The 25,585-nt window shown below is 43.3% G+C and overlaps 3 protein-coding genes and 2 non-coding genes across 7 annotated transcripts; 1 reads left to right on the top strand and 4 right to left on the bottom strand.

Moving 5' to 3' along the window:
* Positions 1–1,817: 1,817 nt before the first annotated feature.
* LOC144077698 (uncharacterized) lies at positions 1,818–2,909 on the bottom strand. Its single transcript, XM_077605614.1, has 4 exons — positions 2,765–2,909; positions 2,575–2,689; positions 2,402–2,494; positions 1,818–2,204 (listed from the first exon to the last, which is right to left on the bottom strand). Exons 1-4 carry the CDS (start codon positions 2,823–2,825, stop codon positions 2,144–2,146), a joined length of 330 nt encoding a protein of 109 aa, XP_077461740.1. The 5' UTR covers positions 2,826–2,909; the 3' UTR covers positions 1,818–2,143.
* A 1,007-nt stretch (positions 2,910–3,916) lies between these two features.
* Positions 3,917–11,522, bottom strand: LOC144077697 (ribosomal protein S6 kinase beta-2-like). Its single transcript, XM_077605613.1, has 16 exons — positions 11,331–11,522; positions 10,656–10,710; positions 10,509–10,546; positions 9,911–10,025; positions 9,448–9,516; positions 9,205–9,352; positions 8,966–9,023; positions 8,596–8,696; positions 8,245–8,335; positions 8,082–8,172; positions 7,335–7,442; positions 7,130–7,192; positions 6,095–6,172; positions 5,857–5,964; positions 5,073–5,185; positions 3,917–4,993 (listed from the first exon to the last, which is right to left on the bottom strand). The coding sequence occupies exons 2-16, from the start codon at positions 10,707–10,709 to the stop codon at positions 4,813–4,815; spliced, it is 1,416 nt and encodes a 471-aa protein (XP_077461739.1). The 5' UTR covers position 10,710; positions 11,331–11,522; the 3' UTR covers positions 3,917–4,812.
* Positions 11,523–11,758: 236 nt separating this feature from the next.
* trnak-uuu (transfer RNA lysine (anticodon UUU)) lies at positions 11,759–11,831 on the bottom strand. Its single transcript has one exon. It is a non-coding gene; the product is annotated as a tRNA-Lys (tRNA).
* Positions 11,832–12,199: 368 nt separating this feature from the next.
* Positions 12,200–12,272, bottom strand: trnat-ugu (transfer RNA threonine (anticodon UGU)). The gene has a single exon. It is a non-coding gene; the product is annotated as a tRNA-Thr (tRNA).
* Positions 12,273–12,694: 422 nt separating this feature from the next.
* LOC144077556 (E3 ubiquitin-protein ligase DTX4-like) lies at positions 12,695–24,643 on the top strand. 3 transcript variants are annotated; one of them, XM_077605397.1, is made up of 12 exons: positions 12,695–12,996; positions 14,607–14,833; positions 17,383–17,597; positions 17,681–18,534; positions 22,444–22,505; positions 22,608–22,769; positions 22,851–22,912; positions 22,998–23,164; positions 23,645–23,798; positions 23,894–23,983; positions 24,162–24,260; positions 24,416–24,643. In XM_077605397.1, the coding sequence occupies exons 1-12, from the start codon at positions 12,968–12,970 to the stop codon at positions 24,545–24,547; spliced, it is 2,253 nt and encodes a 750-aa protein (XP_077461523.1). In that variant the 5' UTR covers positions 12,695–12,967; the 3' UTR covers positions 24,548–24,643. The 3 variants fall into 3 exon arrangements, with proteins under 3 accessions (XP_077461523.1, XP_077461525.1, XP_077461524.1); XM_077605399.1 differs by having other exon boundaries at positions 12,695–13,019; XM_077605398.1 differs by lacking the exon at positions 12,695–12,996 and adding an exon at positions 13,920–14,497.
* The last annotated feature ends 942 nt before the right edge of the window (positions 24,644–25,585 follow it).

Below are 25,585 nucleotides of genomic sequence, written 5' to 3'. Positions count from 1 at the left end.
CATTTTATTTTTCCTCTACCGTGGATTGTCTCTCTCTTAAGATAATCACCCAAGTCCATTTTTAATGAACCCAATTGTCCCTAAATCTCAACAAAAACAAAAACCTCGGGTCATTATTTTAAGGTTTGGATAATGAGGGGATTGTCACCGTGTGTTTGCGCTGGGGGGAAAAGGGGGTCTTACTTGTCGTCCCCCCCTTCTTTTGTCATCATGTTGTCAGCGAGAAAGAGCACATTGAAATTCAGCGACAAGTAGAGCGAAATAAAGAAGCCGGGCTTAGCCGGGAGGATTTCAACGTCTTCGTGCGTATTCCGCCGTCTCAGCAGCGGAACGCCATCTCCACGGCGGCGGGGTCGAAGGTGGGGGGGCCCTCCAACCAAGCCACGTAAAACCGTCCCCCAACAGCCGTTCATTAACCCGTATTTGGATGGACGGACGGCAAAAAATAGTCTCTGTTCTGAGACAAAGCGAGCATTTAAGTGAGACTGTGTTTTGAAAAACAACCCCAAAAAACTGTGATCACAACAAAAGATCTTAAGTAAGCTTAGGAGAGAAATCCACTGCGGCGTAAAGGCATTGCCGTGTAATAATTGGCAGCAGCAGTAAAAAAAAAAAAAAAGATTTTGTTATGGCACTTTTTTAATATCGCCAAGCAATATCCTGGTAGATTTGCACGACGACTCCAGGCCTTGTAGCCTGGCAAGGGCGAGATGTTTCCTATTTTCTTCTCCTTTTGCAGTCATCCAACAAATCCCCAGCAAGTTTATTCATACCTGACATATCCTTATTGCATTTTACACAAGCATGTCATTCATAACAAAATAGGCATTCCATTCCATTGTTATTTACGAGGCGTTCTTGTGGGTGGCGGTCGCAAACGTCGACGTAAGCTTGCGTCCTGTCAGCTGGCCTTCTTCCGTCTTGCGCAATCACGAGGAATGCTGTGGAATATCCAATACAGCACAGCGGAATGCCTTTATGTATCTGCATTTTTGAAACCTTTACTAGTCACTGTAAGGATTTCTGTAAGATGTTTGTCCTTAAATCCCATCAATGGACAAAGAATGTGAGCAGTGGGGTCAAATTCATATTGGCTATGGTGCTTTCCTGGTGGGATCGTATTCGTAACCATTGTGAAATTGGGAGGACAGCAATTTGATACTTTAAATATCCACAAGTCCCCCCCCCCCAAAATGGTTTATTGTTCATTTTCCTTTTAAAACGAGCGCGTAAGACTGTGATTTTTAACGAGGCAGAGCTGAAATCCAACCTAAATTTGAAAAGAGATCCTTAGTTTTGAAGTCTCTAGCATTATATTGCATTATTGCAATATTCCATTTGAGCTCCAATGGAAAATTCCAGTACACTCCGACATCAACTCACTCTGAAATATTCCAACACTGAGGTCAATATTGTGACCCTCCGATGACCCCAAGGAGCGCTTCGACAGAATTCCCTGGCCAGATATTCTTAGAAAATAGATGGACTGTCACACCATTTTTGTAAAATGTGGTGTGTTTTAAACAAAGCTGTTGCAAATCTTTCTTCATGTTAACATTGTGCAGAGCTCTTTTCTAAATATGTCCTATCCAACACACAGCTGCGGTTTTTTTTTCATTTCTCCAGGGCATTTTTAAATGGCAATCATGCAAGATCTCCTTAGCGTATACTGAAGAGAAAAAGTCTTCTTTTTGTGTGAACAATTGCTTTCCAAAGTCAACTTGGCTCTGCGCAACAAAATAATGACGCTATCATTAAGTCAGGCTTTCATTATTAGAGTTCAAATATGCCAAGTAGGAACAGATGCTAAGCAATCATGACATTTATCCTCACTAAAGGTTTAATACACAGCATTTATCATACTTTTTTTTTATCCTCACAAGGCTCGCAGACAATATACTCAAAATCCATCAATGTCAAGAAATATCTATACAATAAATATACATAAATAGCAGAAAGTACATTTGAAAACAGTGGAGACTTGTTTAAAAAAAAATAAAAATGCACGCATAAATGGACACGTTCTTTTCTTGTTCACTTCTGGGCTCCTTTTGTACTTTTTGTTTTCCCAAAGTGTCCCAAAAAAAGTTGGCGTTGTTGGAAACCCCGGAGGCGTTTCCTTCCTCGAAGACCTCCCGCCCGTTCACTCTGCCCTTCTTTTTCTTTCGATGCACTCCATCTTCCGCTTCTCGTCTTTGTTTATCCTTAAAAAAAGGGGGGGAAAAGGGGGGGGTTGTCCAGTTATAGGCCAGCGAACTAATACGAAACATCTGGAGTGTTGCTCAAGGGCTCATTTGCAGGCTCACATCTTTTCTTTTTTTCTTAGGAGGCTCAGATGATGTCATTTGTGGAATGTGCCATCGAGTAAAAGTTGAGGCCAAAGTTTGAGGAGCGCTCTTACCTCTCCCAGCACCGAAAAAAGGCCTTGGCCAGTCTTCCCAGTGGATTGACGCAGACCTCTTCGGTGGCGTTGCCCGGCCTGTTGACGGTGATGCTGACCAAAGCAAAAGACCAAGCAAAATTCAAAGTCGGAGGCGTCAAGGACGACCGCAAAAAAAAGTTGAATTGACTTACATGAGTTCCGTTTGGTCGCACGCCGGTCGCTTTTCCAGGACTTGGAAATCCGAGATGTTCCCTTTGAGGAACTTGATGGAATTTGGACAGGAGCAACGACCGGGAAAATCCTGGGCTGGTTTTTGTTTTTTTCCAGATTTGAATAGCGTCAGGACCAAATAAAAAAATAGTTAAGTTAGTTGTGACTTACCTTGATTGAGGTGCATGGAGAATCCAGTGGCCAGAAGAACCAGGAAGAGAGCAAAGGCCATGTCCTCCCTCCTCAGCCACCACAGCTCCAATGGGAAGGATGAAGAAAGAGGGGAAAAAGAGGGAAACAGAGTGGGAGGCTTCCAACATCCTCCTCTTGTTTTATACGGAGCAGCGAGTGGGGCTTTTTTTTCTTTCTTTTTTTTCCCGGAGACCATGTGCTTTCCCGTCAGACCGAAGTGAAAGTATGAACTGGAATTTCCACAAATGCCTCACAGCGGGGGGGGGGGGGGGGGGGGGGGGGGGGGGGGGGGGGCTTGGGGGGGATCTACATTAGCCTTGCCAAGTCCTTCATTGATGCAAAACTCACACGGAGGTCGCCGGGTTAAGAAAATGTGGTGGATGGGCAGTAAATACACTTTTAAGCGTGTTCTACATGTATTGGGAAGACGAAACATGGTCAAAATTAAAAAAAAAAATGGAACTAGATGTGTCAAATGGTAGTTTGTGAGGACAGGAGAGTTTTGGCAGAGTGGCAAGACACTAGAGCCATCTGCTGGGAAAAGAAAACATTGGTAGAGAAAGTCCAGAGTGGAGGACATCAATTTCGGGGGAAAAGAAACATGACATAAAAATAGATTTGGAGGACAGAAAAGTATGAGCAGAATTCTGTCAGCTGGAGAAAATCAAATCGAAATCTGTATTACGTTTGATGCTCAAATTAAAGACTGGCCAAAATGGTTTATTTGGATGATGTATTTTTTGTCTTTTTTTTTGTCAGGCCACGACAAATATTGTTCCAATTTTTCAGACATTTCCACATTGAGAATTGAACTGTAAAATGAATCCATTATTGTTGTATCGCAGTGTGAATATGGGTTACACCTCGAAAAACTAGACTTTGAGGAAAGGTGCTTAATCTTTTATTTTTAACATGTTTGGAATCTATTTTAACAATGTTTGTTTTATGGTGATTTTTTTCCCCCCTTAACTTTCACCTTCATGCAAATTCATTTGGGTTCATCCGTTCTATTTTTACCGCAAACAAAAACAAGCACCCGTCTCATTTCAAAAGAGGACTGAAGCTTTTGAATAAATCAATCAATAAAAAGAAACTCTTCCAAGAAAATAAGCACAAGAGTAAGTGCACAAATGGTAGCAGTTGTTTTTATTCACTCTTCAGTGATGTGACTCAAGGAAATTCGACTCAAATCCACTCCATAATAATATTTCTCGTACCAATACAATTATCGTGAGATTCAACGCCAATTTTATATATTAAATATAGAACTTGACACAATCAAACCAACTACATATCTTATGGTAACACTGTCGCAAATAAAGAAAGAGATGGTAAACAAAACAAAAGAAAAAAATGGTCATATTATAAATACTTAAATCAGTTGATTTTTATACAAGGGGTCTCTTCATTGCATTAGAATTGTCTTATTAAATTCTGGCATTTATCTTGAGGGCGATTCAAAAAAGGCAACACTGTTCATCGGGGAGAAATAATTAAGGCTCACGTCAATAAAGCATTTGAAAGAAAAGTGTTGCTAACGAGTCAAAATTTGAATCAAGAAAAAAAATACTGCATTTCAATTCATAGAGAAAAAAATGCGGTCTTTGCCATAAGCCTTTAAAAATGAGGAAACGTCAAAAACGGTGGCTACTTTGCTTAGCTTGCACCCAAAACATACGCACTACCATGTTAGCACATCTTTGCTAACAATTTTTTTTTTCCTGCGACGGTCTACGAATCATCAGTTTATTTTTTTTGTATGAACAAACTCCAAGTATTTGTCCATACGTCCATATTTTATCTTATGTACTGTAATGACATGATAGAGTGAAAAATAAATTAATATTACATGTGATTGTCTCATTTTGCATAAGCACACGTTAGCATACCTTTGTATGTGCCAATCCATCAATGCGACCAATCCCCCTTTTGCCTGAAACAAAAATATCTTTTTTTTCTTCTTTTTTTTCTTCACCTACCCCTTTTCAAAAAAAAAAAAGCTGAAAAAGTCAGCGAGAGAGAGAGATTCATCTGCGGTGGCCTTTGTCCTTTTTGTTTCTGGCGGGGGTCTTGATGGGCATACTGGCCGGTCCGTTCTCCAGCGGCATGGCGCTCGGACGGGTGACCGGGGGGGAGATGGGGGAGAAATGTCCGGGTTCTCCGTCCATGTTGGATTTGAAAGGGCCGGCGGGGGAAAATTTCAGAGGACTGGAAAGCAAAATAGGAAGAGTTCGTGAGTTATGCCATATATGCTGTACTGTACTGTGGTAAATGGAGGCTTCCTTACCTGTTGGGCGTGCGCGGGCTGCTGTTGTGTCGCCGGACGGGCCTCATTCGGGGCTCGAAGGAGAAACCTTCTCTTAAACTTTCCAGGACCGAAGGAGCCACGTAGGTGAAGCCCTGAATCAAAGTCCACCACAGGCAAATGTCACGAAAGAAAGGAATCAAAAATAGAAACAATACCTTGAGATACGAGTGCCCCTCCCCCCCTCCCCTGACATACGAGCAATTTGAGATACGAGTCAAATTTTGGGCAAATATTGATCTTGAGATATGAGAGAAATTTTGATATACGAGCATACGGCGTCATGGCCACCCTCTTTCCCGTCGTGTAATGTCTCTATGAGCACTGGGCGGAGCCTTACATTTTTTCAGTGTTTTTTTTCGTAAGTCAGTGCAAATGGCGGAGCGATGGCTAATACGAGAGGCGTATATACTACTTCTTGTTGGCAAGTGGCCGTGCGTTATCCTATTGTGAGGACATTTGTGTGCATCATTTTGGGAATATTTTGAAGGGAAGACAAAAGCAAACAACCCTCAGTAGGTTGCATCTGAAAGTCAGGGTGGAGGCGGGGCAAATAGAGCCAAGCCGGTATCAACATTTTAAACAAAATTAGAATTACGTTTAGTGAAAGGTATTTTTGAGTGTGTCTGCATCGTAATCCAAGTTGATTTAAATTTGTTGATGTTATGTTACGGGAGCGTTGCCGTGCAAAAACTGGCTTCAGGAAAATGGCGGCCGCTCATGTTTATGTCGTGGAAGCCTATTTAAGGTGGGGGTAACTACTCACGGCAAAAGTGACGTCTTCACTCTGACCAAGTGACGTATCATCCGGACTGTCCACTGGCGTCTGTCTGGTAAACCTGGTGTCAAACTGGCTGGCGTCCTCGTCGGAATGCTGCGAGGACGGAGAAACGGCGGGATGCAAAGGCGTTCGTCCCAAAGGGGAACCAAAAAAAAGGGAAGTGAACAGATGGAGAATCTGACGTTAACAATAGTTGACAAGAGCCAAATGTCAAATGCTTTACCAGCTGTGGCTTGTACGGTGGCTCAACTCTCTTAGCGAGCAGGTCGGACCACTTGATTTGCTTGAAGAATGGATGTCCCTTTAAGAAAAAAATATGACATTTTCACACTAAAATTGTCTCTTTGGATTTTTGTTTTTCCAGCGTCAAAGCCATCCATCCCAACATTTCAACTAGTTTTCTAGGGAAACTTTGCGCAAACATAATTATTTATGGGCAAAGGGATATGTAGAATGCTTCAATTTCATCAAGGCACTCTTAAATAGGCCAAAAGTCTGCAACATTTTAAATAGGTCCAAAAAAAGTCTTGGACTGGCTTCGACGGTCTACACCGGGGGTGGGCTAAACGGTCCTCAAGGACTGTTGGCTGTGGGTGCAGCTTTTTGGTCCACAGAAGCAGAGTTGCCGCAACGGGGGATGGGCTGAAACAACAAGCACCTGATGGCAATCCACTGATTGCACTTGCAACATACAATATTAGTGCAAAGCTTTCCTCTTTAGAGCTTAGAAGCAAAGCCATTTGTGGAATAGTTTTCCCACCCCTGTTAAATCAAGTCTCATGGGATGCGACGTCTTCATATGTCCGTCCAATGCTTCAACTTTATCAAGGTGCTCTTAAATGGGTCAAAATGGTCAAAAGTCTGCTACATTTTGAATAGGTCCCAAAAAAAAGTCTTGGACTGACTTCCACGGTCTACACCAGGGCTGGGTGGGCAAAGCGGTGTTCAAGGGCCGTTGGCTGTGGGTGGGGGCAGCTTTTTGGTCCACAGAAAGAGAGTTGAAGCAACGGGGGTTGGGCTGAAACAAGAAGCACCTGACAGCAATCCACTGATTGCACTTGTGACACACAATATTTGTGCAAAGCTTTCCCCTTTGGAGGTTGTAAGCAAAGCACCCCAGCACCCACTACGGGTGGCCCACGGTGAAATAGTTAAGTTTGCCCAGCCCTGAACAAGGCTACAATTTTACATTCCACTTAGGGCTGCCATATCTTTAATATCTGCGCTACGAGAGGTTAGGCAAAAGCCAGTCACGTACTTTAATTTCTGCACAGTCTGCTTTACTGGAGCCAAGTCTTTGGGCTGGATTCTTCTTTAGCAGCTGGAAAAGGGAAAAAAAAGAAATATTTAAACTTTTTGTCATAAAATGTGAAATGAATTTTACAAATTTACTGTGCATGACTTATTCCGTGCTTAAAAACAAACGTAAAAAGTCATTTGCTGCTGGTATTTGTGTTACCGACCTTCTTGACGAGGTCCTTGGCATCGATGGTCAGATAGGGAGGCAGATTAAGTTTACATTTCAAGATCTTATCAATGGTCTTTTTTCGGTTGTCTGCCGTGAACGGAGGCTAGAAGAGAAGGCCAGGAGAAAAGAAAGCAAATGACTGTGATAACATCACAATTCATGCAAAAACCTTGTCTAGTCTGTCTCAAAAGTCATGCATTTCAAATGAGATTGCTGCTTCCAAAGCTCAAGTGGTGTCAAAAATAAAGTCAAGAGTAGGATAGAGAACTTCGCTCTGACCAGACCTGCCTTACGCCTCTCACAAATAGAAATTAACAAGTATTTAGTAGGCGCAGTTTGCGGCTTTTATCTTGAAAAGCTGAACTCGCAAAAAGAGAAACATGGCTACACCATCAAACTTTTTCACAACAAAAAACGGACAGTCTGTGTGAGCACAACATTTTTTTTTTTGGGGGGGGTGGTAATATTAGATTGAAGTCATATTTGGAGAAAAGTCATAAAATGATGCGATTAACTCAAACCGTGTCCGCGACATGAACTTTTGGTGACATTAGGTCAGGGTGAAAAATGGGATTTTTCAAGGTCTCTGTGATTCCTGCTGATAAAACTTTGACGACAATGACTATTTTAAATGTAGGCGTCATAGTTTTAAATGAAAAGATTTTCAGATGAGATTTTTTTTCATGCAAAAAAAGGTTGGCAAACATGGCTCTAGCATCCCCAACACCGAATTCCGTCTTACCGATCCGGTCATCATGTCATACATGAGAGCTCCAAGACTCCACCAATCGACGGCTTTGTTATGGCCCGACCTGCTCAGAATCTCCGGTGCCCTGAGACGCAGACCAGAAAGTGGGTCAAAGAGCGGCGGTGGGCCGAAAAGTGAGCGAGCCGCCGACACTCACATGTACTCGATGGTGCCGCAAAAGGTGTGCGTGACGATTCCGTCGTGAATGGACTCCTTGCACAGGCCAAAGTCTGTTAACTTGATGTGTCCTTAAAATGCAAATGGAGGAGAAAAGGGAAAAAAATTGTGCAGTCGTGAGTACAATTGCACCTGTCATCGGACAAGTACGGTAAACTCCAGAGGAGTTGGCAGATCTGCATTTAAGAATTAGCATCTTGCGCAAGTACTGCAGAATGTTCTGGAAAGCGTACGAACAAAGGATACTAGCAGAAGAAGACTTTTAGTTTCTTACCCTGAAAAATGGCTAAAATGCATGGAGTGAAGTCCAAAGCGCATTATTTTATCGTACCTTGGTAATTAAGCATGACGTTCTCGGGCTTGAGGTCCCGGTAAATAATTCCGCTGGAGTGGAGGTGACCGAGTGCAAGGATGATCTCTCCTAGATAAAAACTGAACACAAAAAAACGGCTTCATTCAATTGACATGTTTGCTAAAAACAAGTCTAAAATCCAGATTGCTTAAATTCTAATGCCGTGTACCATGTAAACAAAAACAAAATATTAAAGAGCGCAAAGGTAACTATATCTTGCAAACCACCAAGTATTTCGGGACGACAAAAAGGAAACGCGCAAAAATGAAAATCAGCCTTTTCCTAATAATTATCCCAATAACAAATTAAAAGTGGATAAAATACTAGATGGAGGAAAGACAATCCATACCAAGCCGTGTCTTCCATGAAGATGCCCTCTTTCTCCAATTGCATGAATAACTCTCCTCCTGGAAGCATGAACGCATGAATTCAGATTTCGCTCCAATTTTGAAAAGTACCGTCACAGGCCGACGGTGAAGAAGCCATTGGTTCAAAACAGGAAATTGCACCCCCCATTTCTCGCTCTCGTGTTGACGACGGCCTCAATGGGCCGACCTTTTTGATTGGATCAAAGTCCGTTTTTCTTACCACTTAAATACTCTAATATGAGGTAGAGTTTCCCGTTGGTCTGGAAGGCGTAGAGAAGATCCACTATGAAAGGATGTCTGACCGTCTCCAGGATCTCCCTCTCGGCTCGCGTGTGGGCCGTGTCTTTAGCGCTGCACACGATTTTCGCCTGAATTAGGAACATGTGAAAGAGCTCAATGGTGAGAGAGAAATTTGGAGCCTTTCTCCGGCCAGGGGGAGCTTAAAGACTACGTTTCAAAGTACCTTTCGGAGGACTTTCATGGCGAAGATTTTCCCGGACATGGCGCCTTGCACTTTTCTCACCTGAAAAACCTGAACAAAAAAGAAAGATGCCTTCGGGTCACTCACACAGAATCTGTGTTCAAAAGGTATCCAACAGAAACGTGATGATTACAATAATAAGAATAACAATGTTGTGGATTGTGGTAGCACTTGAAGACGCTTTACTAGATTGCATTATTTTTTCACTGCACACTAGTTGGGTAAAGTTTGTATCTTGCCCGTGGATGCAACTTTTTTTTAAACATATATGTACTTATTTACATCTGAAAAACCTCAGGTCACATTTAACTCATTATTGTGGAACCTAGGTCTGAAATTGGTTTGGAGCCAAAATGGCAAACATGGAAAAAGACACACCCAGACACAAACAAACAAACAAACACACACACACACACACACACACATATAGACATAGCCAAAATACCTTGCCATAGGCTCCTTTTCCAAGTACTCTCAGAAGTTCAAAGAAATCCGGTCCGACTCGCTCACTGTCCCTGTTGACCAATTCACTGGTCAGCTCCACTTCTTCTTTCTGTACACTGGATCAAAAAGCCAAAACAAAAAATATAAATATCCAGCTGTTAAAATCAAATGACGACAGTAATCTCTCAAATATTGCGGTTAATGTAAACCAGAAACGGACGCAATAATTGAAAGTAGGGTCCCCCCTATCATAACTTTCTTTTTTTTCTCTTCAGTGCTAGTAGCAAAAATGGCTTCCACTTATGAGTTTCAGTGTGGATTTTCACATTTTTATGAACTAAAAAACATTTTTTTGTTTAAATAATCAATAGCGTAAAAAAAAATCGCTAAGTAGTGAATTCGCGATAATCGAGGGATTACTGTATTTTGAAAAAAAATTAACATTTGTAACGTTGCGACCAGATACATGAACCAATGCACTTACCAAACCAGTTTTTCAGATTCAAATTGTTTTTTTAAGCCACTAGATTTGACATTCAAATGATATTTCATTTGATTAGCAACTGAGTGGAAGCATAAAGATGAAGGATTGAACTCACTTGTCTGGCTCTGTTATGGTGCCGTCACAAACATCATCCTAAGGATGGGAAAGAATGGATCACAAGGAGTTAGCGTAATAATACAAGTTAGAGGTGCTTCAAGCCTTTTGAACACTTTAGGGAAACTAGTTTGTGACAAAGACAAACCTCTGTATCGCTGACATCCTCAGTCTCCAAGTCAATGTCGAACACGCCGGCCATCCTGAAATCAAAATAAAGTCATGGACTTAATATACTCGATACTTATTGACCACGACCCTTGTGAGGAAAAGCGGTACGGAAAATGAATCATTGAGTAATTCTTACATGGCACACAAAACGGGGCTTTATAGTTTAAGCCGTCAAGAAAAACAACAAAATGTCTCTTGAGACAACTTTGGAATTGTTAGGTCAATAACAACTCTGCATCAAATTACAAAGTAAACAAACCGGTCCAATTTGAAAAACATGAATAAGTGCTTGAACTCTTCATCAAAATATTACAGTTGGGTCATTGATAGGTGATGTAACATTTGTTAATGGAACTGCATAAGCTAGGTATCATTTGAGGGATTTTGATTGGCTCTTTAAAAATATGCTAACTGTTTTAATTCCATTCACATTTTTAAACCTAATACCTACTACGGGTGGAAATAACAGTAGCATATACAGGCAATAAAGTCTTTCTAAGATGATTGGGCGTCCAGTTTAATGTGAAAACTGGTGGCGTTGCCATTTTTGCTGACGTTTTGGGATCGTCACTTAGAGGAATAGTTTCTGTTGACACTTGACAGCTAGCTTAGCACAGTAGCAGAGTCGCTAACCAGAAGTAAACTAGCTCACCTGGTGGCACTTTCATCCGGGGGGTTCGTAGAGCACTCAGAACGGCAACAATGTAGAACGTAGATGACACGGAGAGGGAAAAACAACGCGTGTGGAAGAAGGTGCTCCTTCTGGAACGGAATCGGCGACCCTCTGTTGTGTAGCACTCCAGACGGTGATCCAGGTTCACCTCGTGGAGACTTCCGGGTTTTGTTATTGCTACGTCATTTTCTACGTCATTGGTCTTTTCTTTTACTTTGTAGTCATTGGCGGGGAGCAAACCATTGGGTCTACGTCACCGCGCTTAACTATAGTATTTATTTTTATTCTCTTTACCGTTTCTACCGTGTTACTATTGCTTCTGAAGTGTGCAAAAACAGACAAACAGTTAGTATAAAGATGGATCAAAGTTCTTTAGTATATTACTGAGAAAGTACAGCAAAAACATGCGCCCGAACAGGGACTTGAACCCTGAACCCTCAGATTAAAAGTCTGATGCTCTACCGACTGAGCTATCCGGGCTCTGCTTTGAGTTGTCCCAAATGTAAATAATAATTCAAACATTGACACAGTTTTACTTGTTCGGTAGGATTTTGACGTGAAGAACAGAATCGTTTGCTTTGTTTTGAAGACACTATAACGTTAAAGGGAGGAGTTTTACGTGTTAACGAATGTACAACGTAATCCTGACAAAGGTGATCATATAGTCTGTATATTTATTCAGTTTTATTCTGTCAATTAAATACCTTTATGCAGTTTTGTTCTGTCATTTAAATACCTTTATCGTGTTCAGATCACAAATTACCTTAAGCGATTTCAAGATCATTGAATGTAATTGAAATCGTTTGAATTTTATTTCACTAAACAATCATCCAAAAAGAAAATCTTTGAGGCCCCAGCGAGATTTGAACTCGCGACCCCTGGTTTACAAGACCAGTGCTCTAACCCCTGAGCTATGGAGCCCATTTAACGAGATTGTCGAGAAGTTGCAATATAAATGTGCCTGGACAAGTCACACAAAACCCAATACACTACAAATCTTGGAGAAAAATTTAACTCTTAAATAATGAGTCTTCTTTCAGTAAAGACGTCTTGTTGACTCCATCTTCTAAGTGTAATAATCATTACATCCATCAGATGGTGACAAGCGCTGACAAAACTGCGGGCATATTTCGTAACCAAATGCAGTTAACTGTTGTCAATTAAAATATGTTATGAAAACAATGCTAAACAAATGTGATCATGTAACCAGCCAGACAATGCAAATGATAAAACACCCCGTACTGGTTTGCTTTGGAATGCTCGGTGCTGATTGGCAGGAGGGGGGAACTCTCCAGTCACTTGCTTATTCCTTCCTCTCCTCACACTTGATCTCCCCCTTTCAGAGTAAAGTTGGACACCAAACCAAGCAAACATGAGGGATTGGATTCATTTTCTTTAGAATGATTGGTTTCTGTTCGTTGCTTTTAACTGGACGTCTATTGGATGTGATTGCTGCCCGGGTCCTCATTTTGTTTTGACCAAGAAGGACCAGCCTGGCTTTGTTCCAGGCTCCGTGGAAGCGAGGGGAGCCATGGTGGAGGCAGAAGAATGGACACAAGAGAGTGTATACTATTAGTAGTTGCCGGATGAAAAGCTGAGTTATCCGAGGGTCTTGGATGGTGGACCCGGGAGATCATATCAGCGAGTAAGTCAAGTTAACATCTGCAGGTATGACGGTGTGATTAAATATTGTGTAAGAGCTTTTTGAGTTAAGTATAGATATATTTTTTTAAATTAAAAGGGCTAACCAGGGTGTGCAGAGTGCCCTCTACTGGCTAACTCGAACCACCAGGCAACAATAAGTCCTCAATTAATGAATGGAATTAACCCTCAGGCAAATATAGGTATTTAAAAAATAAGCCTTCAATGAAAGATGCGTAAAAATCGCCAGAACACAGTTTCCAAATTTAATTGTGACAACAGAGTAGTAGTTATTTCAATTCAATAATTACTCGACCGTTTTGAGAATATGCCATTCTAATACATCTTCAAATGACAGAAGAATAACAATAGTGTTTTAGCCATCCCTCCAACATGGTATAGGCATTTTTCAACAAATGCAAACAAATACACTCTTGTTATGGTCCTCAATAAGTTTTTCTGTTGTTATTTTAAATCCATAATTGGATTGGATTGGATTGGATAACTTTATTCATCCCGTATTCGGTAAATTTCGTTGTCACAGTAGCAAGGGGGTGAGGATGCAGAAATAGGAAAGGCATTTTAGACATAAATAGATAGGTAATAAATGGGTTAATAAATAAATACATGAATAAATATATAAATAAATAAGCGTGTTGCTGAAATATTCATAATATTCAACTAACCCCCATTGAAAACGATAGAACCCCAATAAATTTAAATTGGGAGAACTTCCAATCTTTCAACGGCCATGCACGTCCAATCTGGCGTGGGAATGCTGCCAAACTCTCCTCGTCCAAATAGATTGGACGTCCTTCGCCGTCAATGGCAGCCAAATAGTCATATGAATGCCTCGTAAAAGGCTGAAGCATATGTTCCCGTAAGATCAATCGTAATGATGTTATTTACCCCGACGACTGGGTTGTTATTTTACGTATGGATTTAGCAAAGCAAACTTGGTCGTCATCTTGTGTCAAGGCACCCGTGGAACCTGTTCTCGAATCCGGGTTGCACCCGAGGAGGAGAGTCGCTACAGTCGCTACAACTGGATTTGGGTTTCGGTGGCGACCTGCTGCTACTTTTCTCTCCAGCTACGCCCCAAAAAAAGGATGAAAAAAAACACTAGCGATCGCCATATATGCCCCCCGTTGGATTTGAATTGGGAACTCTGTTTTTAGGCTAGCTTGGTTTGCTTTTTCGACGTCCCAAAACGTCGCCTTTCATGCTTTTCCCGCATCAACACATCCCTTCCGTGGACACGACTGACCAGCAGAAGATGTTTAAAGGCCTCTTGTCGAAGTCAACGTTTCTTCCGAGATTCTATCGGCGTGTCTATCGGGGTTGCTAGCCAACTAGCCAAAAAAAAGCGTCGTCAATGTCGGACGGTCTTTGTTGTCGCTTTTCGCGGCTGGATATTTTCTTTTCCCAATGGCCGGCCGAGGAAACGGGCTACTTGTAGAGGAATGCTCCGCTTTCTCTTGGCGTTAGCTCTGCGGCGAATTCATGTAAGGCTAGCCGCCGTCTGTGCGTCGAAAGTGGCTATTAGCTTGTTGTCGCCGTCGTCGTCTTCGACGCGGTTCATTTAACAACATTTTGGTGTTTATTTTTTGGCAGGGCCAACAATAACAACATGCTCGTCGCCTCTGCTGTGGTGGTGTGGGAATGGCTGAATGAGCACGGTCGCTGGCGGCCCTACAGCCCGGCCGTCTCGCATCAAATCGAGGCGGCCATTCGGACGGGGGATATCCGCGGAGGGAGCGTCGTCCTCGGCCAGGTGGACACTCGCCTCTCCCCGTACATCATTGATCTCCAGTCCATGCACCAGTTCAGACAAGACACAGGTAATTGAATATATGGAGGGTATTTTCAAATGTAAAATGCATTTTGGAGGCCCTGTACTAGTCCTGAGAGCAAATGATGAAAACATTAAGAGGAAAGAATGCTTCAAATTATACCACAAAACTCTGGCTCATCCTTATTTTCCTCCAAATAATCATATTGCCTCTTGACTTTTCATTCGGGAGAAGGGGTAATGTTTATTTAATTGCTCATTCTTGGAAAGCTGAGAACATTTTTTTAAATAAAGATATTAAATATGAATACAGTCTGAATAAGTCACTATTTTTCTTGACCAGCAACAAAAAAATGTAAATAGGGACTAGACAAACACTTTCTGCTCATTCCTATGGCGTTAGCCAGTATCCGTTTTTTTGCCGAGCGCTTTACCGTTGAATTGAATGTTTTTATTGTCATTTTTCAAGTATAATAAGATTACCGTTGTGGGTACCACTGTGACATCCGTCATTATGCTTTAACGAATCCGATATACGGATATTTGGCCAGGTATGCCGCATTCCTAACCTCAAAATGTTTCAACTGTTATCTTCCAGTTTTCACTTTGAAAAAGTAAAATGCAACAGCTCGTTGCTCACTCCTGATTGGTTGCAAGGAATTATGACAATTAGGGAATTCAATCATTCATTTTCTGGACCGAATATCGTGGAGGGTGCTGGAGCCTAGCGGGGGGACACCATAAATTGGTGGCCAGCCAATCACAGGGCACACAGAGACGGGGGACAACCAATCATTAGACTTGCCATGCGCGAAACGCTAACGCAAGACAATGCGGCCGATACAGTCATTTATTTCAAAGTAGAGAGAAAATCAATAGATAAAACGCTTAACAACATTTATTCTGACGTCTATGAATGAAATTCAAGGAGAAAAGAAGCGTATCTTGCATAAAATGTGGAAAAATTCTGCCTGCCATTGCTCGCTCTCGCGCCGCCTTCTTACCGAGGGATGACACATTTTAAATCTCATTATACTTGTATAATGACAATAAACGGACACACTTCCTGGTTGTACTGCTCACGTGACTTCCTTTTTGAATTTGTCGATGTACTTTTAACATACTTTTAATGTGCAATCCAGCAGACGATCCTTTCGATTCATACAGAATCTCAGAAATAGCCCGTTGGATGATTTTTTATTAAGATTTTCCCTTCAAAGTAACACATTTGTACTCCCTATGAAAGCCATGAATATGGAGGTGAAAGTGGTGAATCGGGTCGTCTTGTACGAGAGAAATTGTCAAATTTAACCATTTTAAGGCAATTTTAAGGGTGACGGCTTATACGCGGAGGCAGCTAATATGTGAGAAAATGTGATCGTAGTCCTGCTTTATGAGTTTTATTTTGGTTAGTTCATTTCAGGAGTGTTTTTTGGGGCACTGGTGTTGTTTGAGCAGTATGTAGCTCCAGCTGGCCCTGCTGAAGGAGACACTTTCTCAGACCCCCACAAAGCCACGGGGCAATAAGGTCAAAGAAGGAGAGAGACACTAGATAGGCTGGCTGGCTGGCTGGGGGAGGGCAACGCTAGTAACACAGGCTACCAAAAGCTAACAGGGAGAGTCAGATTCTTCTAGAAGTCAGATTTTTTTGTCAGGGACCCAAAGACAAAAAGTAAAACTGCCTTTTTATCAAAAAATAGGAAATGGAAAAATATCCTTTTCCACATAAAGCGCTAAAACACTTCCCAAAATATCCCAAATATGGAGCATTACATTTTTGGGCAGGAGTGGCAAGTTCATAAAAATGTCAAAATCCACGCTGAAACTCATAAGCGGAAGCCACTCTTGCTACTAGGACTCAGCAATGAAATATTAGCAATAGTAGCTATAATAGTGGCGACCATGCTTGGCGAATTTTCAATTTTTGCGGCCATGTTTGGTCAACATCATGTTGCAAAGTGGCGGCCCGGGGGCTAAATCTGGCCCGCCGCATCATTTTTTGCGGCCCGGGAAAGTAAATGATGAGTGCTGACTTTCTGTTTTAGGATCAAATGAAGAGTATGAAGAGTAAATTTACCAATTTCATCATACTCAGTTTCTGGGTGTGATGACAATTAGGCTTTTATTGTTGATGATGACGACAGGGCCCATGTCCGATTATTATTATTAGTATTAGATGTACATTAAGTTTTCTGATTTTCCTCCTTTTAAATCAATAATTGTAATTTTTTAATCATTTTTTTCTGTGTTTTTAGTTCAAAAATCATTTTGTAAAATCTAAATATATATTTAAAAAAGCTCAAATAAACATCTATAAAAAACTGAATATTCAGGGCTTTTAATACAGTTCTTTTAATCCATTTATTTAAAAAAATCTAAATATTATATCTAAAATGGTCCGGCCCACATGAAATCAAGTTGACGTTAAAGCGGCCCGCGAACCAACCCGAGTCTGACACCCCTGTTCTACATTAACCGCAATATTCGAGGGATTATTATTATTTCACATTATTTATATATTTTTTTTCGCAATTTCAAAGGTGAACATTCTGTGCTCTGCCTATAAAAGCAATAAAATTGCTTTGGTTTTGTTCGCAGGAACTATTCGCCCCGTGAGGAGATGTTTTTACGAGCCCTCGTCGGCCCCGGGACAAGGCTGGCAGTGGGAGTGGGAAAACGACGGAGGTTCGTGGACGCCGTACGACGTGGAGGTGGCCATCGCCATCGAGAACGCGCACGCTCGCCCGCAAGCCTGCCTGGACCTGACAGCCCTGGGCTTCTGCTACCTCATTGATTTTCAGACCATGACGCAGGTTCGTTTGCCCGCCCGCCTCTTTTTTGTCTTCTCCTACCTCGGGAATAAACGCGCCATTTTCCCCCAAAAAAATTCCCATAGGTGAACAGACAGAGCCAGAGGTGTCGAAGAATTCAGCGACGGGCCGACGTGGCCTACCCGCTGGTTTCCGGGCCTCTCCCGTTCCCGAAGGGTGGGCCGGGCGGGGGATTGACGGGCGCCCTGCTGGGCGTCGGCGTCTCGGGGGCCGGCACGGGAAGCGGAAGCGCCGTCTACCCCAACGGGGGCCTGGTGACCGCCGTGCTGGGCCAGCCTTGCAACTGCCAGCAGTGCATGCTGGTCTTCAGCGTGAAGACCAACACGGGAGGAGCCGGCACGCAGACTCTGAGCAGACGCTCGCTAACCATCCAGCGGCCCAAGACCATGATGGCCGGCGCCCCGAAACCCCCCATCGCTCCGAAATCGGCCACGCTGGGGAGAGGACAGAACCTGACGTCCAATTGCAACGCCTACCAGACGCTGCCGCACGGCCTGGCCATCTCCAAAAACACGGCCTCCCCGAGGAGAAACGCCCAACTGTTCGCGCAGTCGCTGGCCGCCCTCACGTCGGGGACCTCCGCCCTGGCCATCTCGCCGGCCTCCAGGCCGCCGCCCCCGTCGCTCCCGCCCCCTCAGCCGCCGTCGTCGTCCGGCGCCGGCGCCAACCCTCCGTCCGTGGCGGCCAGGCACGAGCCGGTGCCGACCGCCACGTTGGTCACCCCGGCCGGCGGCGTGACCGGGCCTCCGTCCCCCGCGCCGTCTCCGTCGCCGGCCGTGATGAAGCCGCAACGCGTGCCGTCGTCGGCGTCCAAAATGTGCCACGCTCCGCTGCCGCAGAGGTCCAGCCTGGCCGGACTGAGTCGACCGGCGTTGCAGAGGATCGCCATGGCCCAATCCAGAGCGCTGATTGCATCGGGGTGAGTAAAGATAACCTTTCAACTCCAGAACTGTTTACTAAAACTACCATTACCTGTAGTACTTGTGCGGAATCGACCATTGTGTTCATTCAACGTGTGGCATATTTTGGGGAAAATATAGGGCACAGGTGTCAAAGTGGTGGCCTGGGGGCCAAATCTGGCCCGCTGCATCATTTTGTGCGGCCCGAGAAAGTAAATCATGAGTTTCTATTTTAGGATCATATTCAAATGATGATAGATGTACATTACATTTCCTGATTTTCCGCTTTTTAAAATCAATCATTGTTTTCTTTTGTGTTTTTAGTTCAAAAAACATTTTGTAAAATCTAAAAATAAATATACAAATATTTTCCGTTTTCCACTTAAAAAAATATTTTGTTTCCATTTGAAATAAAAAAAAAACATGATTAAAAGACATTTTCCATGACTAAGAAAAAAAAGCTCAAATAAACAATGCTTTAGATCTATAAAAACGGACTATTTAGGGCTTTTGATCCAGTTCTTTTAATCCAATTTTAAAAAAATAAAAAAAATCTAGATATTAGATCTAAAATGGTCCGGCCCACATAAAATGGCGTTGACGTTAATGCGGCCCGCGAACCAACCCGAGTTTGACACCCCTGATTATAGGGCTTTGGTTTTGATAATCACATTTAGTCTTTAAACCAAATTTGGAAATGAAGTATTTTTGCCATTTTCTCGTCCGTGATTCCTCACCTTCTTTCCGCCATTCCGTCCCTTCTGGGCCCCTCGAAGCCACATTGTTGGTCTCCACAGAAACCTTTGTTGCATCACACAAGCCTGGGCCACATTAGCAGCACAATGCCGAGTCTTTGCTACGGCACCCCCCCTCCTCCGATCCTTTCCCTGCTTTGTCTCATGATTTTTTATACATGGAGGCTTCTCATCTGCTGCCACCCACTGCAATAATTCTACCCCTTCCAACCTCCACCAGTTCGGTTTTGTGGGGATAAGATGCTAGAGTACAGGTGTATCAAAGTGGCGGCCCGGGGGCCAAATCTGGCCCGCCGCCGCATCACTTTCATCACTTTGTGCGGCCCGAGAAAGTAAATCGTGGAGGCCCTTTGTTCGGCGAATTTTGATCTTTTGTGTCTGAATATGGACTAGACGCTATTGTCTATGGCGCCTCTGCCAAACCAGTGCGTGTCCCCATCTTAGACTGGTCCCACCCAGACAGCCCCCAAGACGGGGTGAGAGTTTTAAAACAAAGAAACGAGTCAGCGAAGAGACGGTCACGTGACGCAAAGCATCGACAGGGAGACGTTAGGCTAACGCCTTTATTGCGCCCGTGTCCACGTCTCCTGTGGGAAGCGTCAATATTGACCGTCCTCACGGGAGACCGAGTGAGGAATGTTAGCTTTTGCTACCGTTCCGCGTTCTGGGAAGCAGACGAAAGTATTTTGTCGCGCAGACCGCCGCCATATGCTCACCACCTAGTGTCTTCATTCGAAATTATACAGTCATACCTCTACTTACGAAGTTAATCGTTTCCAGAACTTTTTTTTCTAACTTCAATATTTCGTAAGTAGACTAGTACTTTATATGTAAATTCCGTCATTTGTTCCACTGTCCTCAAAAAAACGACAAATTCCACCCTTTCAAAAAAATGATCCGTGTCCTAATTTTGTGTGAAAGAACAAAAAAGGGTTGTTTTTGAAAATGAGCTTTTTTGCATCAATAACAAATACTTTCACTTGACAGCTTACAATGAATTGATCACTGGGGTATTCAGCCAGTGTTAAAGTGCTGCTAGTTGAATTCTAGTTTGGAAATGTGGAGGAGTTTGTTATTGTTTGGAATCGAAATCAGTCCAGCTGATGTCCATCTGGGCCCGAGGGAGTAGGACACGGGGATTGTGGAAGTTCCAGAGAGAAAGATGGGGGAGTGGTGTCTTTTGACTCGGGGTCAAGCGCCATTCAGTAAAAGCTACATCACCCCCCTTTTTTTCATGTTTCTTTATGTAGTCCTTCTAACTCAGTCTTGCCAATTTCACCCTTTTTTTCCCTATTGGATGAACCCACTTTTACAAAACATGGGACAGATCTTCAGCCCTTTTGTTTTTAAGTTCCCCAACATCGTATTTTCCGTTTTTTTTAAATGGGATTTTCGTTTGTGCTTCTATGTTTGGCTACGTCAGTCAAATGTGCAATCTTTGTTAACGTAAAAGCACGAAAAATGACCTTTATTTATGCATCCCAGCAGAGAGAATCTTGATGAGTTAAGCGTGAAAGCACTCAAGTCATTTTTCTTTAAAAAAAAAAAACTGGAATAATAAAACAGGCAAAATAGTCATTGTCAGACCCGTTGGAAACCCATTACTTATTTTAGCCAATCAAATGAGAGTATGTTCAACGAATCTTAGACAGGACCATAAACGATGATGCACTTTTGGACACACGAAATATTTGGTGTGACATTTTGGAAATAGCTGCCACTTTTCAGGTTCATTTAGTAAACCTCGTCGTGGGCCTGCCTGCGATTGGCTGCAGAATATTGCGCAATGCCTCGTAACGGCCGATAATACTAGCATGTGATTTACGCGTGTAATTATAGTCCTCTCCACGTGCACGCGTGTGTCGTAGTGAGTCATTCACGTACGCGAAAATGAGTCACTAAGATACGTAACGTAGGTCAAGGTAAATAAGCTTTGTGCACAAATGCACAAAGGCTTTTGCCGATAGGAAACAACAGATCATCGGCACACTTTTTTGTTTAGGATTGTTTTCCTGCTTACCGTATTTTCTCGCATGTACTCGGTATTTGTCGCTAAAAAAATAACTGAATCAGATCCTTTCGATTCATACAGTGTCTCAGAAATACCTTTAAAGTAACACATTTGTACTCCTTATTAAAACCATGAATATGGAGGTGAAAATGGTGAATCGGGGGGGGACTTTTACGCGAGAAATTGTCAAATTCAACGATTTTAAGGCAATTTTAAGAGTGCGGCTTATACGCGGAGGTGGCTAAGATGCGAGAAAATCGGGTATTTTTTGCGCGAGTTGTCTAATATCAAACTATATACAGTAATCCCTCGATTTTGCGTCTTCACTTATCGCGAATTCATTACTTTGCGATTTTTTTCCCCCGCTATTAATTATTGAAAATAAATAAACAATATTTTTTTATTTTTGGGGGATGAAAATCCACGCTGAAAGTGATAAGCGGAATCCACACTTGTTACTAGAACTCAGCACTTAAGGGGGGGAAAAAAGTTAGAATATGGGTGACCCTCCTTTGCGATTTTTCGATGATCGCGGCCATGTCTGGTCCACCTTAACCACGATATTCGAGGGATTACTGTACAAAAATGAGTGCTCATTGTCACGAGGAATGTCAATCTTGATTCGTCGTCGCATTTAGGGGACGTAGTAGCGCAGGACGTCATGTTTTGCTCATGAGATGAGAATGTAAATACCGAGGGTATATTTGCGCATAACAAAAGCTTGCGGATTTGACACGTCTGTGAGAGATGATTGGCTTTGTGACCAAGCAGGTAATCCCCCGAGAGCGGCTCGATGACGTCCGTCTTTGAGCAAATGGAAAATCCCTGGATTAGCTTTGCGGCGCATGTACAAATGGCCCTCCGCAATCATCCGTAGGCTTAGTGGCCCTTCAAAGCCTCTCAGGTTTGATATCGCCAGTGACCAAAATCGGGATCGGGCCATTGTCTTTTTCACTTGGGACGTTTTTTATTGGCCTGCTCTTATCTTCAGCGTTTGCTTTTTTTAATATTTTACTGTCCTTGGGAAAATGACAGTCATCTGTTTGTCGGAGTGAGTATCTCGATTGTTTTTGGTTCTGATGCTTGAACCGTTAGCGCGATTAAAATAGACAGTTAGACACTGAAAACAACTGTCGTAAAGAATGAATTTGTCTCTTGTGCAGCGTGCCCACTGTGCCCGTGAAGAATCTCAACGGAGCCAGTCCCGTTCACCCGGCACTGGCAGGTCATCTTTAAATTTTTTTGAATTTTTAAATGCGATATTTGCTCATTTTCATCCAAATTGCAGTATGTCATTTATGACGCTTGTTCCTCCATTTGATTTCAGGGATCACGGGCATTCTGATGAGTGCTGCCGCCCTGCCCGTGTGTCTCACCAGGCCTCCCAAGCTGGTCCTCCACCCTCCGCCCGTCAGCAAGAGCGACATCAAACCGGTGCCGGGTTTCGGCCATTGCTGCAGAAAGACCACCAAGAAGCAGGCTCGCAAAGGTTCGAAGTGGATTCCAAAGCAAACCTTCAGTAGGCAATCATCTGTCCTAAGCTAACGTGCTAACGTCATTACCTCCCCAGGTAAGACTCCCGAGGATGTGGTCAAAAAGTACCTGCAAAAAGTCAAGAGTCCACCAGATGAGGTGAGGCTTTCGGACCGAGCAGATGGGTGGAAAAAGATCGGCCGCAAAGGGTCCACATTTCAGTTCTTGGCGCTTCCTCTTCCAGGATTGCACCATCTGTATGGAGCCGTTGGGGGGGCCTTCTGGCTACAAAGGTCCAGGGGTGGGACCCGTCTCCAGAGCCGAATCTGTCGGGCGACTGGCACAGTGTGGGCACCAGTACCATTTCCAGTGTCTGGTGGCCATGTATAATAATGGCAACAAGGACGGCAGGTGGGTCGGAACAAATATTCTTTTTAACGGTAGTCTAGCAAGTAGACTTTTATTTGGTTTTGCACAAATCTCGTCTCATACATTACCAATGTAAATGAGACTATAACATGGGGCGGTAAATGAAGAATTTATGAATGTCTAAATAGCAAACTATATCACCAATCTTGGGGCTTAGGAAGAAACTGTCAACAATTTAGTAGCACATCGTATACTGATCAAGGTTTTTGATTGCTGCGTTTGAACGATTAATGACAAGTTTTAAAATACTTTAGTAGGCCACGCTATAGCTAATATGATGCAAATCACATTTTGTTCAAAGTAACTTTTCATCTTAACAAAATGGTATAGCTAAAACAAAAAAATAAAGTGTCCTTTTAACAGAAAATGGAAACAGATGAGCGTCTTCAACCAATTTGAGCTTTGCTGTTATTGTGTAAACTCCTATTTCCATCGCTAGCAAACGTTTGTCTCTTGTTTCAGTCTGCAATGTCCCACCTGCAAAACCATTTACGGTGTAAAGACCGGAAACCAACCGGCGGGCAAGATGGAGTACCACATCATCCCTCATTCACTACCGGGGCATCCCGACTGCAAAACCATTCGCATCATCTACAACATCCCGCCGGGCATTCAGGTACGAACGAGGATCCAGTACGGAGACAGCGCCTCGTCGCGTTCGCTCCAGTCGCCTCCAAGTTCTGATCTGGTCGTCTTCTGGTGTCTGATCAGGGACCGGAGCACCCGAATCCGGGAAAGCCCTTCACGGCCAGAGGCTTCCCGAGACACTGCTACCTCCCAGACAGCGACAAGGGTCGCAAGGTAAACATTCCGGTGTAAAAACGCACCCTTGGCAAAGGTCAAAGTTGCCTTCTTTGCGTTTCTCTTGATCCTCACTGAGGACTGAGTGGTGGTCGTGATGGCCAGTTATCTCAATAGTTTGGAAATAATGGAGATAATGTCACGCTACTTTTGATTCACGGGCGCATTTTTCACTCAGGTATTGAGACTCCTCCTGGTCGCTTGGGACCGCAGGTTGATCTTTTCGGTTGGGACCTCCAGCACGACGGGAGAATCTGACACGGTCATATGGAACGAGGTACGTTCTTGAATTGAATTGAATGTGTTTATTGTCATTATGACATGCTGGACAGGGTAAGTAGGGGGCAGTTGAAGATCTTTTGATCCCTTGGCGGATCCATCAAGTCAGATTTTGCTGAATAAATAGTCCCTTTCTTCTTCTTCTTCTTGAAGGTTCACCACAAAACAGAATTTGGCTCCAACCTGACGGGTCACGGCTTCCCCGACCCCGGACACCTAGACAATGTTCTGGACGAGCTCCGAGCTCAGGGCATCACGGAAGATGACGGATTGACAGAAAAGTGATCTGCCGGGGAAGCAAGGACAGCCGTGGCGGAGACGGAAACCAAACGAAAGAAAACGGAGAAGAAACCTTGGCCTCAGCGGGTGACGCGGGATCGACGGGGACGGGGGAGGACAAGTCTGGCAGTATTCAAAAAGGACGCAGAGAACCTTTTGGAGCATTTTTTTCCCTTTGTTTGTTTCAATAACCACTTTTTTTAAATATTGATTTTGTTACTGCCTGTCATTCCAGTTTGTGTATCGCTAATACACATGAAAAGAAAAAATCCGAAGGAAGACGACGGAGACGGAAGCGAGCAAGAGGACTTTGCCACTCAGGATTTAGCTACTAACAGCCCACCAGAATGAAATGGTACTAATAACCAAGAACAAAAACAAGTTTAGTTTACGGAGTGAAATTGTAGAAGATGGTACGTTTCAGCGTTTTTTTAAAGAAACAAAAAAACAAGGAGAGAAGGAACAGAAAGCGAGAGATGGGTGATGTGGGGGAGGGATGGTAGGAAAATTGCGGCAGCAAGAACGAACAAAGGCTTTATGAATGTAGTGTACGATAAGAGTAACGCTAACTTGTATTATAGACCATAGTCCTTTCATTCAACGCAAGCAAATCAAGCGACAATTCTGGCCACACCACCAAAATGCCTCCATTATTTTCATTACATTATTTTGTTAAATTGCTCCCTCCCGTGTTTGTCCGTGGAACTACATTCACCGCGTCAGCCAACGAAGCGCATTCATTTTGATAAGGCACCACGCATTCACTTTTATTTTTTATTTTTTTCATTTTCTGAGCCCCTTTATCCTCACTAGGGTCGCGGGGGTGCTGGAACCTATCCCAGCTGAAACCGTAGTACCCGGAAAAAAACCCACGCAGGCCCGGGGAGAACATGCAAAGTTGGACCGACCCAGATTTGAACCCAGGACCCCCACTGTGAGGCCCACTCAACCGTTTATTAGTTTTCCAAACCCGCTTATCCTCACTAGGGTTGTCGCCGAATCATTTGAGGGGCCAAATTGAGCACAGTGACCATTGCGTACCAA

This window comes from Stigmatopora argus, chromosome 7 (assembly GCF_051989625.1).
Source record: "Stigmatopora argus isolate UIUO_Sarg chromosome 7, RoL_Sarg_1.0, whole genome shotgun sequence".
Taxonomy (NCBI): domain Eukaryota; kingdom Metazoa; phylum Chordata; class Actinopteri; order Syngnathiformes; family Syngnathidae; genus Stigmatopora; species Stigmatopora argus.
This window is presented reverse-complemented; position numbering and strand designations above follow the sequence as displayed.